The sequence below is a fragment of the Sus scrofa genome, chromosome 5 (assembly GCF_054392235.1).
Source record: "Sus scrofa isolate SSC_HxYL_T2T_F1_AM1 chromosome 5, Sscrofa_HxYL_maternal_Yorkshire_Landrace_v2.0, whole genome shotgun sequence".
Lineage (NCBI taxonomy): Eukaryota > Metazoa > Chordata > Mammalia > Artiodactyla > Suidae > Sus > Sus scrofa.
In genome coordinates this window covers 75762555-75778977 of record NC_139387.1, presented here as the reverse complement: position 1 = coordinate 75778977, position 16423 = coordinate 75762555, and the positions used below count along the sequence as shown (strand labels likewise).

Below are 16423 nucleotides of genomic sequence, written 5' to 3'. Positions count from 1 at the left end.
CAAGAGGCCATCCCACACACAGGCAGCCCTTGCTCTGCATGGCAGTGCAGGATGTGAAAACAACTTTGCAAGCCAAAATCATGTAAAAGCAATCTTAATGACCAGTGGGCACAACTCCATGACCTTAAAAAAATTGTCAAAACAGGAGTTCCCGTCATGGCGCAGTGGTTAACGAATTCGACTAGGAACCATGAGGTTGCGGGTTCAGTCCCTGCCCTTGCTCAGTGGGTTAATGATCCGGCATTGCCGTGAGCTGTGGTGTAGGTTGCAGACGCGGCTCAGATCCCACGTTGCTGTGGCTCTGGCGTAGGCCAGTAGCTACAGCTCCGATTAGACCCCTAGCCTGGGAACCTCCATATGCCGCGGGAGCAGCCCAAGAAATAGCAAAAAGACAAAAAAAAAAAAAATTGTCAAAACATAAAAACCTGTTAGTTTTAAATGTACAGAGAAATAAGCCAGTAAAACTAGTAATTACTTAGTATGCTATATTTTAAAACAGAAAGAGAATTAAGGGTTTATTTGTTAAAAAAAAAAAAAAAAAAAAAGTTACCAGGAGTGATTTGAACAATGCTTGCCTCCTTCTTGCTGTACTTGTAACACAGGAGCATCTATCTTCTCTGAGCCTTGGCAAAATGTCACACTCCTAAGTTTGCACCAAGTTTCAACAGTTTATTCTTTGAACTTTCAATGTCATGAAATATCCTTTCATTTGACTTTTTGCTCACATTAGTCTCTGGACATCCTTGTCTTTCTTGTTACTCCCACATGGTGACAAGCTTGCCCTCACTGAGATCCTCTGGCTGCAGATCCAGAATCTGTTAGGTGGTAGCAGTATCAACATTCCCACAGCCAGCTACTGCTTCCCTAACTCCATTTATATTTGACTTAAACTTCACTTTCCACATCACCACTTTCATTTCTTATTTTTGTTAGCCAATTCCCGCTTTCGATTATCCATTTTTGTAAAGGGTCACATGGTACCACTAGGAAGCAACACACTTTGCGTCTTACGTATTAAGTAAATAACAGATGTACACTGACCGGTCACTGACAGACTGTCAAAGAAGCGGCAAGACTGGTCATTAATACACTGCACATCTATTATGTGCATAGTCATCTGTGGACTGAAGAGCGAGTAGAAAGCTGGTACTTTAAATACACCATAGTAACTAAAATTTGAACAACACTGTGGAGGGACTGGTACTATTTAACGAACCCATGGCAGCTAAAACTTGCAAAGGCATTAGGGTTGCCTGTATGCATTTCTCTTATCTTTTACACCTGCTCCCCTATCCAAACTGATGCTTCTAAAAAAGCTAATTTCAATTCAAAAGAATGCAAGCCAAATGTGAGGCAAGAATTTCACTATAGATTCCATTACTAAGATATGTAGCTTTGTCTGGGTTTTTTGGTCAGTTTTTTATTAATAAATACCACCAACATGGAGTTCCTGTGGTGGCACAGCGGAAATGAATCCGACCAGGAACTGTGAGGTTGTGGGGGTTCGATCCCTGGCCTCGCTCAGAGGGTTAAGGATCCAGCATTGCCGTGAGCTGTGGCGTAAGTTGCAGACATGGCTTGGATCTGGTGTTGCTATGGCTGTGGAGTGGGCTAGCAGCTGCAACTGCAGTTAGCCCCCTTGCCTGGAAACTTCCATATGCTGCAGGTGAGGCCCTTAAAAAAAATAAAATAAGGCAAAAAAAAAAAAAAAAAAAAAACACCACCAACAGTAATAATCCCATCTTCCATGGCCCAGTCAGTGCATATGTTATGAGACAGAAGGTGGTCAATGGTAAGAAATTCACATTAAAGATAAATACTTCCATCCATCCCAATGTATCAGGAGAATTGCTGAATTTTTATGAAAATGTTTCCATCAGAAAAGCAAGGTATTAGTTCGTAAGTCTGACATTTTATCAGGTAATATCTTCACTCCTCTCCCTCCTGTAATAGAACATTCCAAACATGTCCTCAAAAACCAAGTGTCTAAAACTCTAGACCATAAATAGTTATTGTGTTCAAGCATTAAGGAGTTGCTAATGAGGGATCTACGCAAAGTGGGTGGTGGTAAATATAGTTCCCTTGGTTAAACAGAGGACAACATGTAGGAATAAAGTGGTTAGTGTCGAGCAGTGGCCAGAACACAGGATAAAAATGTTTTCTCCAGGGCACACAGGCAAGTTTATAGCTCTGCTACACAATAAAGGTTTGGAAGGTCTGTACTGGGCGCTGTATATAAAAAAAGTCTCTGTCTTCCAATATAACTCTCAAGAACAACCTTGTCATGAGTGGAAATAACTTTCAATTTCCCTTCTAGAAGCCACTAAACCACAGCACCTAAAGATCTCTGTTTCAACACTAAATTGCATCTATACTAAGACAGTCATGCAAGCATTAAATATGCCATGTTCTGCCTCTGTTGTCATACCTGTTACCACAACAAATTCTGAAGAGAAATAGGACACTGTCAATGATTAAACAATTAAAACTAAAGCTGCCTAAAATAAAAGCATAAATCTTAATTTCTAAGATTTTCCATAAATAAATCAGTATATTTAAATTTAAAGAGAGGTCAATGCTCTGAAGTGAGTACAAAGACACTTTTGAGTCTTTTTCTCCTCCTACATTCAGTGAGGTCCATCTGTGAGAAGAGTTAAAAGTGGGTTATAATTCAAAACACAATGATACCAACTTTGATGAACCAAAGTGCAAAATAAAACACCAATTTTCTGGAGTGTATTTTACCTATGGAAAGAGAGAACCAGAGTAATAAAGATGAAAGAGTCCAATATGAAAATAATTCATCAATCTTAGCCCAACTCAGTTCAACAGAGTAATTCAGTATATATACATATATATATATATACACATGCACACATATATATGTGTTTGCTTTTAATTTAGTGCTGCACCTGTGACATATGGAAGCTCCCAGGCTAAGGGTTGGATCGGAGCTGCAGTTGCCAGTCTATACCACAGCCACAGCAACACAGGATCTGAACTGAGTTTGTGACCTACACCACAGCTCACAGCAATGCCAGATCCTTTAATCCACTGAGTGAGGCCAGGGATCAAACCCACATCCTCATGGATACTAGTCAGGCCCCTAACCACTGAACCACAATGAGAACTCCCATTTTAATATATATTAAAAGGATTTTTTTTTTTTTTTTTTTTTTTTTTTTTTTTGGCCTTGCCCATGGCATGCAGAAGATCCCGGGCCAGGGACTGAACCTAAGCCAGAGCAGTAACAATACCAGATCCTTAACCCACTGAGCCACCAGGGAGTTCCAAAAGGATTTTTTAAAAGATGAGTAAAATACAGGAGTTCCTCTCATGGCTCAGTGGAAATGAATCTGACTAGCATCCATGAGGACATAGGTTTGATCCCTGGCCTTGCTCAGTGGGTTAAGGATCTGGTGTTGCCATGAGCTGTGGTGTAGATCAAAAATGTGTCCCGGATCTGGAGTTGCTGTGGCTGTAGCATAGGCCAGCAGCTGAAGCTCCAATCAGACCCCTAGCCTGGAAACTTCCATTTGCCATGGGTGTGGCCATAAATAAACATCCACTGTAGATGTGTCTCTGGTATGGTCAAACAGAGTAAGTACAATAGCTGGTCTATATGAACATTCATTTTGGCCAGCCTAGAAATACATACAGTCTTAGCCTGTGAAAACTAATTATCTCTAGATTCCCTGGTGGCACAGAGGGTTCAATCCCTGGCCCAGGAAATGTCCACATGCCGCAGCCAGAAAAAAAAAAAAAAAAAAAAAAAAAAGACTAGTTATCTCTGCCAAGCTTGATGGAAAAAATCTTTAAAATCATTTTTTTTTTTCCTCACAAAGCAACTCTCTCTAATCTTAACTGAGTTTTGTAAGTAAGCTTCCTCAAGAAAAGAAAATAAAGCGATTAACAGGCAGGAAAGTCTATTTATCTTATGATAACCTAATATACAGTGGCATTCCTAAAAGTTTGGTTAAAGCAAATCAGTTCAAGAGAATAATCCCAGGTTGAATGAATGAAAACTGGCTCCTAAACTTCCATTTATAAAGAAGAACCTAGAACAGAAGAAAAGTAGGACAACCATAAGGGCTACTCTCTTTATTTGACTTAATCCTTGAAAACTCAGAGATATGAAATAAAGCCGTAAAACTAAGATCAGGCCAACCTGGTCTGAAATGCTTCTTTTATGCTTTTATCTATAGAAGCTTACAAAACACAAACTATAAACTTGAACAAATATAGTTAAAAGAGCCAAGGCCTTAGAGTCAGAGGCCTAGAAGTAGTGGTCTTTCCTTTTCAATCAATATACGACATCACACATCTCAAAAAGAATTTGACAATGGGAGAATATTGGACCAGGAGTCTAAAGATCTGGATTATCTAAGGCTTCCTTGCTAATAATCCTTGTCCCTGTCACCCTACATTCCCCCCCACACCAAGCATTTTGCAGGTTCACACATCAGTATCACCAGTGTCTACACATTAGCTATTAGAGTTCTTGTTGAGGTGCAGTGGAAAGGAATCCGACTAGTAACCATGAGGACATGGGTTAGATCCCTGGTCTCGCTCACTGGGTCAAGGATCTGGCGTTGCCGTGAGCTGTGGTGTAGGTCACAGACGAAGCTCATGGCCCACATTGCTATAGCTGTGGAGTGGGCTGGCAGCTGTAGCTCCGATTCAATTCCTAGCATGGGAACTTCCATATGCCATGGGTACAGCCCTAAAAAGCAAAAAATAAATAAATAAATACATGACTCCTATTCCCTGAAAGCATCATGCTATTTCTTGCTTCTGTGTCTTCACATATACTATTCCCTTGGCCTGGAATGCCTTCTTTTTTTTTTTTTTTGTCTTTCGTTGTTGTTGTTGTTATTGTTGTTGTTGCTATTTCTTGGGCCGCTCCCGCGGCATATGGAGGTTCCCATGCTAGGGGTTGAATCGGAGCTGTAGCCACCGGCCTACGCCAGAGCCACAGCAACGAGGGATCCGAGCCACGTCTGCAACCTACACCACAGCTCACGGCAACGCTGGATCGTTAACCCACTGAGCAAGGGCAGGGACCGAACCCGCAACCTCATGGTTCCTAGTCGGATTCGTTAACCACTGCGCCACGACGGGAACTCCTGGAATGCCTTCTAATCCCTCCTCTTAGCTAACTTTGAAATGCAAGTTCTACCTTCCCAGATGCCAACCTGCCAGGAGAGGTTCCCCCTGTGCATATAGTCACATGGCAGTTAGCAAAAATGAACTGATTTACTTGTCTGTCTCCTGAACTAAACTACACAACCTGCTTAAGGGCAGAAACCATGTCTTATCTTTGTACTCCCTGAGTGCCAACACAAAACATCTCAAAAAAAAAAAAAAAAAAAAAAAAAAAAAAGTAAATAAAGGCAGGAGTTCCTGTCGTGGTGTAGCGGAAACAAATCTGACTAGGAACCATGAGGTTGCGGGTTTGATCCCTGGCCTTGCTCAGTGGCTTAAGGATTCAGCGATGCCATGAGCTGTGGTGTAGGTCACAGAGGCAGCTCGGATCTGGCGCTGCTGTGGCTGTGGCGTAGCTCCGCTTAGACCCCTAGCCTGGGAACCTCCCATGCCGCAGGTGGGACCCTAAAAAGACCAAAAAAATAAATTAATTAATTAAATGTGGTATAGTCACATGAAGAAATACTACAGAGCAATGAAAATGAACAATCTATAGCTACACAAAGTAAATACAGATGAACTTCACAAACATGATGATGAGTGAAAGAAGCCAGACACAAGAGTATATAATGGATATGTGGTAACTACAGAAACCCACCACCTTTCTTAAATAAAACAGATAAGCACAGTTCTCAGTGTCAATAGAAAAGGCGTAACTAATACCTAGGTAACTTAAGAATACAAAACTTCAAATTATCCTGAACAAAACCTTACAAGGTTCCTTTTCAAAAGGCAGTGTTCTGCCTTTCCAAACTCCAGCAAGATTCCCACACTTTTTTTAACTTACTTTTTTATGGCAGGAAGAAATGACAGTTGCCTCTATAACAGGATCCAAGGCTCCTTGGTGGATGTCATTGTCACCTCTTCTTGTACCATCAGGTTGGTGCCCTTTTCTGAGCCTTATACCTGGCTCTGGAGTCCTGCTGTACTCCGATCGGTTTTCTGCTGTCTCGTTCATGGGATACCCAAGCCCTTCTTACAGAGAGGTCTTTCTGTCCCTTCTTCTCAGGAGGGTGGACTTTTAGGATAGTGAGTTGACCCTAAGGAGAGAAGTTTTGAATCAACATTTGAATGAGTTGTAGGGAAGACATAGGCTGTGTTATTATACACTAAAACTAGAATTTTCCGCAATTATTAAGAATAATAAATGTATTTAAAAACTTGCATTTATTGTTAAAAGACTGCCAAAATGTACTTATTCTTTATTTTTTGTTTTTTAGACCCACACCCGTGGCACATGGAGGTTCCCAGGTTAGGGGTCTAATCAGAGCTACAGCTGCAGGCTTACGCCACAGTGACAGCAACATCAGATCCGAGCCACGTCTTCGACCTACACCACAGCTCATGGCAACACTGGATCCTTAACCCACTGAGAGAGGCCAGGGATCAAACCTGCAACCTCATGGTTCCTAGTCGGATTCGTTTCCACTGTGCCACAACAGGAACTCCGCCAAAATATATTTTTAAATGAAAAAAAGCAGGCTATAAAAGATAACATGTATAATGTTCCCACACAGATTTTATAAAAATAAGTTTATATGTACGTGGAACAACTAACTGTGCTCTTGGTACAGGAGTACCCAGGGCAGAACCTAGGGTCTGGAGTAAGAAGACTTACTTTCCATCTTGTCCTGCCTGAATTTTTTTTTTTAACCATATGCCATATAATATTTTTTCAATTAAAAACATACCTATAACTGCAGAAAGAATGTAAGTTTTCCATATCCAACCTCATTTAAATCATGATGACTCTTCAGGGTATTTTCATTTCTACTTCACAGGCGAGGAAACCAAAATTCAACACACTTTTATGAAATAAGTAAGACAGTGTCTCTGACTGATGTGGCATATATTATTGGCAATGTTTTATATTTTAGGTTGCTTGCTTAATGTCTGCAATGTCAATATTTCTGAGCTGTTCTGAACTAACTCTAGACTACCCTAGAAGGCAAGAAACTGACACCAGAGCACACCGCTTTTATATCCCTGTGAGCTCCCAGAAAGTGTTATGCATATAAATATTTAAAGAATGTGACAAGTGGTATTTAAATGTTTTTAAGTGGTAAAAATACTTTCAGAATTCATCCATATTCCTCTAAATTGGATCTCATAAGTTTCCTAGTGGGTCAATAATTTTAAGTCCTTGGCCCTTTACTTCATAACTCATAGTACAAAAGCTTAATTTATTTTAGAGATTTAAGATACATATCCAAATAAGGTGATTATCACAGCCAATCCAACTAGAAAGACTAAAACATGAAGAAGCCAAGGTACATGTTAGGCTCATAAATCTCATGAGATTCAAAATTCTTAAGAGGGGAGAGGAGGAGTAGGGCAAAGTGGAAGGCCTGGATGCAAAAAAAAAAAAAAAAAAAAAAAAAAGAGGGTAGGAGTTCCCGTCGTGGCGCAGTGGTTAACGAATCCAACTAGGAACCATGAGGTTGTGGGTTTGGTCCCTGCCCTTGCTCAGTAGGTTAATGATCCGGCATTGCTGTGAGCTGTGGTATAGGTCGCAGACGCGGCTCGGATCCCACGTTGCTGTGGCTCTGGTGTAGGCTGGCAGCTACAGCTCCGATTAGACCCCTAGCCTGGGAACCTCCACATGCCACAGGAGCAGCCCAAAGAAATAGCAAAAAGACAAAAAAAAAAAGGGTAAAAGGTGACTAAGAATTAACTGAAGAGTTTGAATTAGACTACTGTTTGTTTCATACATCATTTAAGTTTGCTGGAGATGTTCTCTAAAGTTTTTAGAAGAACAAATGCAGTCTTTAAGCATGACCAAACCTGGGCCTAAACCTATCACGAAGAGCCTGAGCCAGTGTATTATAATACTGAGGTTATAAACTATGCTACTGATGCCCATCTTAACGAGCAAACAATGCTACTGACTTAGATTTCTTTATTTACAGCTCACAAAGCTGTTTCACACTCATCATTTCATTTTGTTCCATATGCTAACATTTATTGCATATGGACTCAATTAAAAAAAATTTGGGGGTGGGGGGTGGCCACACTGTGGCATACAGAAGTTCCTGGGTCAGGGATCAAACCACAGCAGTGACAACAACAGTCTTAACCTCTGTGCCAAAAGGAGAACCCTGAATTAAGTCAAATTCTGTACCAGAGAATTTACATGTGGTATCTCCCATATCCTTCACTTTACAGATGTGGAAACAGACTCAGAGATTAGGTAACTTTTCCAAGGCCATTAGTCTGTTGCTAAAAGCAGCTGGAACAACGAACTGTCCAGCCAATTGTGTTGCTAAGAAGAATAAAAGATAAAGTATTTGGGGAGTTCCCATTGTGGCGCAGTGGAAACAAATCCCACTGGGAACCATGAGGTTTCAGGTTCGATCCCTGGCCTCACTCAATAGATTAAAGATCCGGCATTGCCGTGAGCTGTGGTGTAGGTTACAGACGCGACTCAGATCTGGCATTGCTGTGGCTGTGGTGTAGGCTGGCAGCTACAGCTCCAATTAGACCCCTAGCCTGGGAACCTCCATATGCCGTAGGTGCGGCCCTAAAAAGACAAAAAGACAAAAAAAAAAAAAAAGATAAAGGATTTGGGACTAGGCTTCAATTTGCTCTAAGATTCTTAACAGTAAAAAGGAGTGAGATGGGAGATGGAAAGTGAGGCTTCAGGAGTTCCCTGGTGGCACAGCAGGTTAAGGATATGGCGTTCTCACTGTAGCCGCTTGGTCGGTACTGGGGTGTGGGTTCAATTCCTGGCCTCAGAGCTTCCACATGCCACGGGCAGTCCAAAAAAGTGAGACTTCAGAGTACCATTATCTGTTAATCAGAGTTAAACTTTATTCTGTTTCTTCAGAAAATGCTCATTGGTCAAGCTTTTATGAATACTACGCTGTATTACACCGAGATAAGAAAAAAAGAAAGAAAAGAACCCAATACAAACAAAACAGCTGCAGGAAGGAGCAAGTAACTAAGAGGTGCTGAGTGTGTGAATAAATGTAGAAGTCCTACACAAATTCAACCAGGTACATTTTCAGCAAGGAGAGCAGATTTAAGATCTTTAAAAATCTCTGAGGACCACCCCTGGGCATCTATACAGAGAAAACCATGACTTGAAAAGATACCTGTACTCCAACATTCACTGCTGCACTATATACGTAGCCAAGACATGAAAACAACCAAAATATCCATCAACAGAGGAGTGGATAAAGATGTGGTACACATACACAATGGAATATTACTCAGCCATTAAAAGGAAAGAAATAATGGCTTTTGCAGCAACATGGATACACCTAGAAATTATCATGCTAAGTGAAGTTAGTCAGTGAGACACCAATGTCACAGGCTGTCACTTACTTGTGGAATCTAAAAAAAGGACAAAATGAACTTCTTTGCATAACAGATACTGACTCACAGACTCTGAAAAACTATGGTTTCCAAAGGAGACAGGTTGGGAGTGGGGGGGATGGGCTGGGGGTTTGGGATAGAAATACTATAAAACTGGGTTGTGATGATCATTGTACAACTATAAATGTAATAAAATCCATTGAGTTAAAAAAAAAAATCTGGAGTTCCCGTCGTGGCTCAGTGGTTAACAAATCTGACTAGGAACCATGAGGTCGCAGGTTCGACCCCTGGCCTCAATCAGTGGGTTAAGGATCCAGCATTGCTGTGAGTTGTGGTATAGGTTGCAGAGACGGCTTGGATCCCACGTTGCTGTGGATCTGGTATAGGCCAGTGGCTACAGCTCCAATTAGAACCCCTAGCCTGGGAACCTCCATATGCTGCGCGGGAGCGGCCCTAGAAAAGGCAAAAAGACAAAAAAAAAGTCTCTGAGCAGCCAGAAGTGGTGATGAGGAAAGATAGAAAATACTGAGTTTTTCAATTCCTACAGGTCCTTTATAGGTTCCAAGACACCTTGCCCCAAATATCTACATTAAACTTATTTCTTTTATTGAATGAATTATTAAGCCTACAGTGTTTGTTGGAAAAGAAACTCATTTTCTGTTTAAATTAAACACGTACTCTATTTTTCTCTTTTTAAAAATGTTCTCATAAACTAATTTAAGTACTGGCATAAAATAATTTATTTTTAAATTTGCCAAGACTTCTTCCCAGTAAACAGTTTGAAACTACAAAAGAAGTACAATGGAGACTCAACTTCACGTGCTCCAGGAGCAGACTCAGACATCACTAACTGCCCAAAAGCAATGAGGCTTCACCAAGCAGAGTAGAGGAAAGGTATTATGTGCAGAGCAAACAGCACAAACAAGGCAGGGAGTGAAGGGACTGTTCAGAAATCAAGAACAGGGGGAGTTCCCATTGTGGCACATCGGAAATGAATCCGACTAGAAACCATGAGGTTGAGGGTTCAATCCCTGGCCTTGCTCAGTGGGTTAAGGATCCAGTGTTGCCGTGAACTGTGGTGTAGGTCAAAAACATGGCTCAGATGTGGTATTGCTGTGGCTGTGGCGTAGGCTGGCAGCTGTAGCTCCGATTCAGCTCCTACCCTGGAAACCTCCCTATGCCAAAAGTGCAGCCCTAAAAAGCCAAAAAAAAAAAAAAGAAAGAAAGAAAGAAATCAGGAATGGGCAAATTCAAGATAGGCTCAGTAGAAAAAACCAATCCTTAGGCTGACTGACTGGATGGGGAGGGTCAGTGATGACTAGACAGAAAGAACTCAGGTAAACCAAGCTTTTTGCTCAGGCAGCTGAGTGTACAGAAGATGTCATTCACTAAGATGAAGGGGTGACAAGGGGAGAAGCAAATTCACAGGGGAAGAAGAATTTGTTTTAAGAAATGGAGTCTAGGAGTTCCTGCCGTGGCACAGTGGTTAACGAATCCAACTAGGAACCATGAGGTTGCGGGTTCCATCCCTGGCCTTGCTCAGTAGGTTAAGGATCCGGCATGGCCGTGAGCTGTGGTGTAGGTTGCAGACGCGGCTCAGATCCAGCGTTGCTGTGGCTCTGGCGTTGGCCAGTGGCTGCAGCTCCGATTAGACCCCTAGCCTGGGAACCTCCGTATACCATGGGAGCAGCCCTAGAAAAGGCAAAAAGACAAAAAAAGAAAAGAAAAGAAAGAAAGAAATGGAGTCTAAAGTGACAGAAATGTTCAGCTGGCACCAGGACACACAAATCTGGAATTCAGAAAAGAATGAGCTTGAAAACAGAATGAGGTATTAGTAGGATTAAAAGTGATACTAGCATAATTATCAGTGTAACAACAGCAGACAAAATCCTTTTTTTTTTTAAAAAAGAGATATACAGAGGAGGAGCAAGGATCAAAATAAAGAATCCAGGAGAATACCAAATATTAGATGGTAAATTCAGGACTGGCGCTGAACCCCTGGACTCCCAGTTAAATGTACTCACATCAGATCTCCTTCCCAATGGGAAAGCAATGGAAATTTTAAAACTCCCTATTTCTAAGACTTCACTTTCCCTTCAAATAATACTGCATAATTATGTTGCTTAAAAGCACCAAGTTTACTTACATGATACCTCAAAAGCAATTTTCTTTACCTGAAGAAACTGCTAACTTAATTGTTTGATACCTCTGGTCTAGAAATCCACCTCTCTTCCAGGAAAGGGATTTTTAAAAAACCAGTAATATTCACATGTTCCATGAGGGCAAAGATTTCTGTTTTGCTCACTGCTAAAAACTAAACTGCAACAGATACACAGTAGACCTTCAGTAAAGGTTTCTTGAATAAATGAATGACTGTATCATTCTTTAGGGGAAAAAGAGGTAAAGGAATTAATATTATTTATAGGACATTTAATCACAGTTGGGCTTCTTATCAAGGTAGACCATATTAGTGCAATGTATTACTTGACCTATTTCATGATTTTAATGTTTATGTTGCCTCCATTTTTTTCTTCCTTTTTTTGGGACCACCCTCACAGCATGCAGAAGTTCCTGGGCCAAGGATCGAACCCACACTACAGCAGGGACAACACTGGATCCTTACCCGCCAGGCCACCAGGGAACTCCTTGCCCCTAATCTTAAAACGGCAAACAAGCTGTGTGAAACAATACAGTAGTTCCTCAAATTGATAAAAATAGATTTACTCTATGATCACCAACTCCACTTCTAGGTGTATACCCAAAAGAATTGAAAGCAGGGTCTTGCAGAGACCTTTATACATTCATGTTCATAACAGTTATTCACAATACACAGAACGTGGACCAGCCCAAGCAAGTGTCCTTCAATGGATAAACAGCCAAACAAAATGTGATCTATACATACAATAAAATATTCTTCAGCCTCAAAAAAGAAGAAAATTCTGACATAAGCTACAACCTGAATGAACCTAAGGACACTATGCTAAGTGAAATAAGCCAAACACAAAACATAAATACCGTATATTCCACTTACCGTAGGTACTTAAAAGTAGTCAAATCCATAGACAGAAAATAGAATGGTGGTTGCCAGGGGCTGAGGGGAAAGAGGGAACTGAGAGGAACTGTTTACTGGGTACAGAGTTTCCTTTTTGCAAGAAGAATTCTGCAGATGAATGGTGGTGATGGCTGCACAACAACATGGATGTACAACATGACAATACCCTTTAAAATGGCTAAGATAGGAGTTCCCGTCATGGCTCAGCAGTAACCCACCTAGTACTCATGAGGAGGCTGGTTCAAACCCAGGCGTCACTCAGTGGGTTAAGGATCTAGCACTGCAGTAAGCTATGGTGTAGGCCACAGGTGTGACTCAGATCCCACATTGCTATGGCTGCTGGGGAGCTGCAGCTCCAAGTGGACCCCTAGCCTAGGAACTTCCATACGCTTCAGGTGTGGCCCTAAAAAAAATTAATACATAAAATAAAATAAATAAAAAATAATTGAAAAATTAAAATGGTTAAGATAGCATATTTTACATTATGTATATTTTACAAATTTTTTAAATAGGGGGGCAAAAAGTTACACTATAGGGTTCCACTTATGTAAAATTATTGAAATGACAAAAACATAGAAATGAAAAACAGATTAGTGGTTGTCCAGAGTTAAGAAAGGTGTGGGAGTGGGAAGGAAGACTGCATGGCTACTACTTAAGGGAGACAGTCTTAGGGGAGACACGACTGATCTGTATCTTGACTACATCAATGTCAATATCATGTATATAGTTCTGCAAGTTTTAAAACTGGGAAAAACTAGGCAAAGTGCATGGAAGATCTCGCTATATTATTTCTTACAACTATATTTGAATCTACAGTTATCTCAAAATGAAGAGTTTAATTTTTTTTTATAAAAAAAAAAAGCACGCAAACCCAGCTGTAGTTTTAAACATAATACTTGATACCAGAAATTGAAAAAAAAGGGGAGGGGGGGTGTAGAAAATCATGTACATAGTTTCCCAATAAAACATTCACACCATAATGCCAACAGCACCTGGGTGCTAAAAATAATATCCCCGAAAAAGCTCATCAATACATTTCACCAAAGGATGATAATAATAATTATGACAATAGTAACAGGTTCCTCAAAAAAATTCAAAAGTTGACCATGACTCAACAATTCCACTTCCTAGTTATGCACCCAAAATAACTGAAAGCAGTTACTAATATCAAACTGATTCTTACACACCATATTCCCAATAGCTAAAACATGGAAACAAGCCAAGTGTCCATGGACAGATGAATGGACAAACAAAATGTGTATAAGCATTCAGTGTAATATTTTTCAGCTGTAAGAGGGAATGAAGGAGTTCCCTTCACGGCTCAGCGGTTAAGGAACCCAACTAGGATCCATGAGGATGCAGGTTGTATCCCTGGCCTCGCTCAGTGGGTTAGGGATCCAGCATTGCTCAGAGCTGTGGTGTAAGTTCCCTAGCCTGGGAACTTCCATGTGCCACAGGTGAGGCCCTAAAAAGCAAAAAAAAAAAGGGGGGGGGGATGAAGTTCAGATTCCTGCTACAACAAGTAGAACAGAAGTTACAAAGGATTAAGGGAGAACAGTGGGAATTATTGTTGGTGGTCAGTTTTTGTTTTAGGTGACGGGAAAATTTTGGAATAGATACTGATGGTGGTTATACAACACTGTGAATGTACTTTAATGTCACTGAAATATGAACTTCAAAACAGTAAAAATAATAAACTTCATATCATGTACATTTTAGCATAATAAAAAATAGCAATACTAAAACCGAGCAGACCCCTGTGGGGCTCCTGCACACACAAGCCATTCTGTGCCCCCATTTCTTGTTTTTAGGGAATAAGCTTCAGCCATCAAGGCCTTCCATGAGTTCCAAAGGGAAGGTTCAAACAGTTGCTCATCAGGGAAGGGAGGGAATGCAGAGACCAGGGAGAAACAGTCAGGAGACAACAGTGCAGTCTTGTGGCAGGGTCCTAGTTCCTCTTCAAGGAATATACATAACAACATCTTTCAGCTCTTCAGCAAAACTAAAACCCCCAACAAGTAGAAGACGTTAACTACTTGATGAAGCCTTCTTCTTCCAGAAAGGAGGACCACCAGAACCAGTCCGGGGGCCACTAAACACCAGCTCTGAAAAAGAATCCAAGCTTGCCTCTACTCTGTTCCTTATCTGCAGCCCTATTCTCCACTCCCAAAACTATAAAACCACCTCCTAATCCCAAAGGGGGCACACTCTTTAAGGCATTAGCCTGCTGTGGCCTCCTTTGCCTGGCAAAGCAATACACCTATCTTTTTCTCCTTCACCCGACTCTTGTTTCTATTTGGCACCAGCGACAGAGGCTGAGTTTTGGCAACAATACCCACTATAAGTTATATGTATTTAGTGCTTACTATATGCCAGGCACTGTGTCTTTTACTTAATATTTAAGAATAAATTCATTTAAAGCTCTGTGAGATGGGTACCATAAGAAGCCCCAATTTATACATAAGGAAATAAAGCAAGACAAGTCAGAATAATTAACATACAACTAGTAATTGGTAAGCTAGAACTTTAACCCAGTCAGTCTCGCTGCTGAGGCTCTTCACCTATACTGTTATATAACTTTACTAAAAACGACTAATATGGGTGAAGGGGTAAATTTACTGTCTTATTTTGGGAACAAATGAGAAGAAATAAAATTATCTTTATCAGAGTTCCTGGAGTTCCCACCTTGGCGCAGCAGAAATGAATCAGACTAGGAACCATGAGGTCGCAGGTTCAGTCCCTGGCCTCACTCAGTGGGTTAAGGATCCAGTGCTGCCATGACCTGTGGTGTAGGTAGCAGATGTGGCTCAGATCCCAAGTTGCTGCGGCTGTGGAGTAGGCCAGCAGCTACAGCTCTGATGTGACCCCTAACCTGGGAATTTCCATATGCTGAGTGTGCAGCACCCCCTCAAAAAAAAAAAAAAAGACAAAAAGTTAAATTATCTTTAAAAATTGGGTGAAAAAAGGAGATAGAAATGTCTTTTTTAAAACATGCTTAATTTAGGCCTCACAGAGTCCAAACTCATTAAAAAATAAATAAATAAATAAAAGTTTTAGTAACTGTAAAAGAAGATAATCAAGGCAATAGCTTTCAGGAAAATATACTATCGTACTGTGTCTCTCTCTACTAAGCTTTTTATTAATGTAAAAAATACACTTGGGAGTTCCCACAGTAGTTCAGTGGGTTAAGGATCTGGCATTGCAGCAGATGTGGCATAGGTTGCAGCTGTGACTCAGATTTGATCCCTGGTCTGGGAACTTCTATATGCCATGGGTAATAACACTCAGAAAAGCACACTAAGGACACAAAGTTGACAAAGTATAAATGCTGTGTCACCAGCAACAAACAACATTCTGGCACCCAGAAGACCTCTTCCACGTCACTGAAAAGCTTTTTCAAGTATTAATTTTAAGAGGTTCAACCCTTACTTTGTCAGTTAATGTGATAGATAGAAACCTTCCAGCAAGGTTCTCTAAAGACTTGCCATGTGCCGTGGACCTCACAAATTCTAAGGACCAGTGGTGTAATGTCTTTGTGTTAGCCGGGACACAGCGAGTGGGGCGCAGTAATCTAGTTCTAGTTGCACCACTTTCTAGTTCTATAATTATTCAGTGGTAGAGAAGAGACTATAAAATATGTCCCATGATTTTGTTGGCTTCCTCTAAGGTGAAAGTAAAACCAAGCAGGACCCTATGGTTTCTGGGCACAAAAGCCTGGATCCCCCATTTTTTGTTTGTAGGAAATGGGCTTCATTCAGCTTCCAAAGGGCAGGTTCAAACGGTTTTAATCAGCGAAGGGAGGGGATGCAGAGATAAGGGAGGAACAGTCCAGAAACAACAGTGCAGCCT

General features: G+C 40.9%; 1 protein-coding gene across 5 annotated transcripts in view; it reads right to left on the bottom strand.

Annotated features, from left to right (window-relative positions):
- ADIPOR2 (adiponectin receptor 2) overlaps positions 1-16423 on the bottom strand; it is a 63182-nt gene that overhangs the window by 18306 nt on the left and 28453 nt on the right. For 4 of the 5 annotated variants that reach the window (XM_085024820.1, XM_021091197.2, XM_005664110.4 and 1 more), the window contains one exon: positions 5993-6245. In XM_085024820.1, coding sequence (XP_084880946.1) covers positions 5993-6163 — 171 coding nt within the window. In that variant the 5' untranslated portion in view covers positions 6164-6245. Of the gene's footprint in view, positions 1-5992; positions 6246-16423 lie in introns of those variants that run through there. The other variant, NM_001007192.1, reaches the window with a different exon arrangement.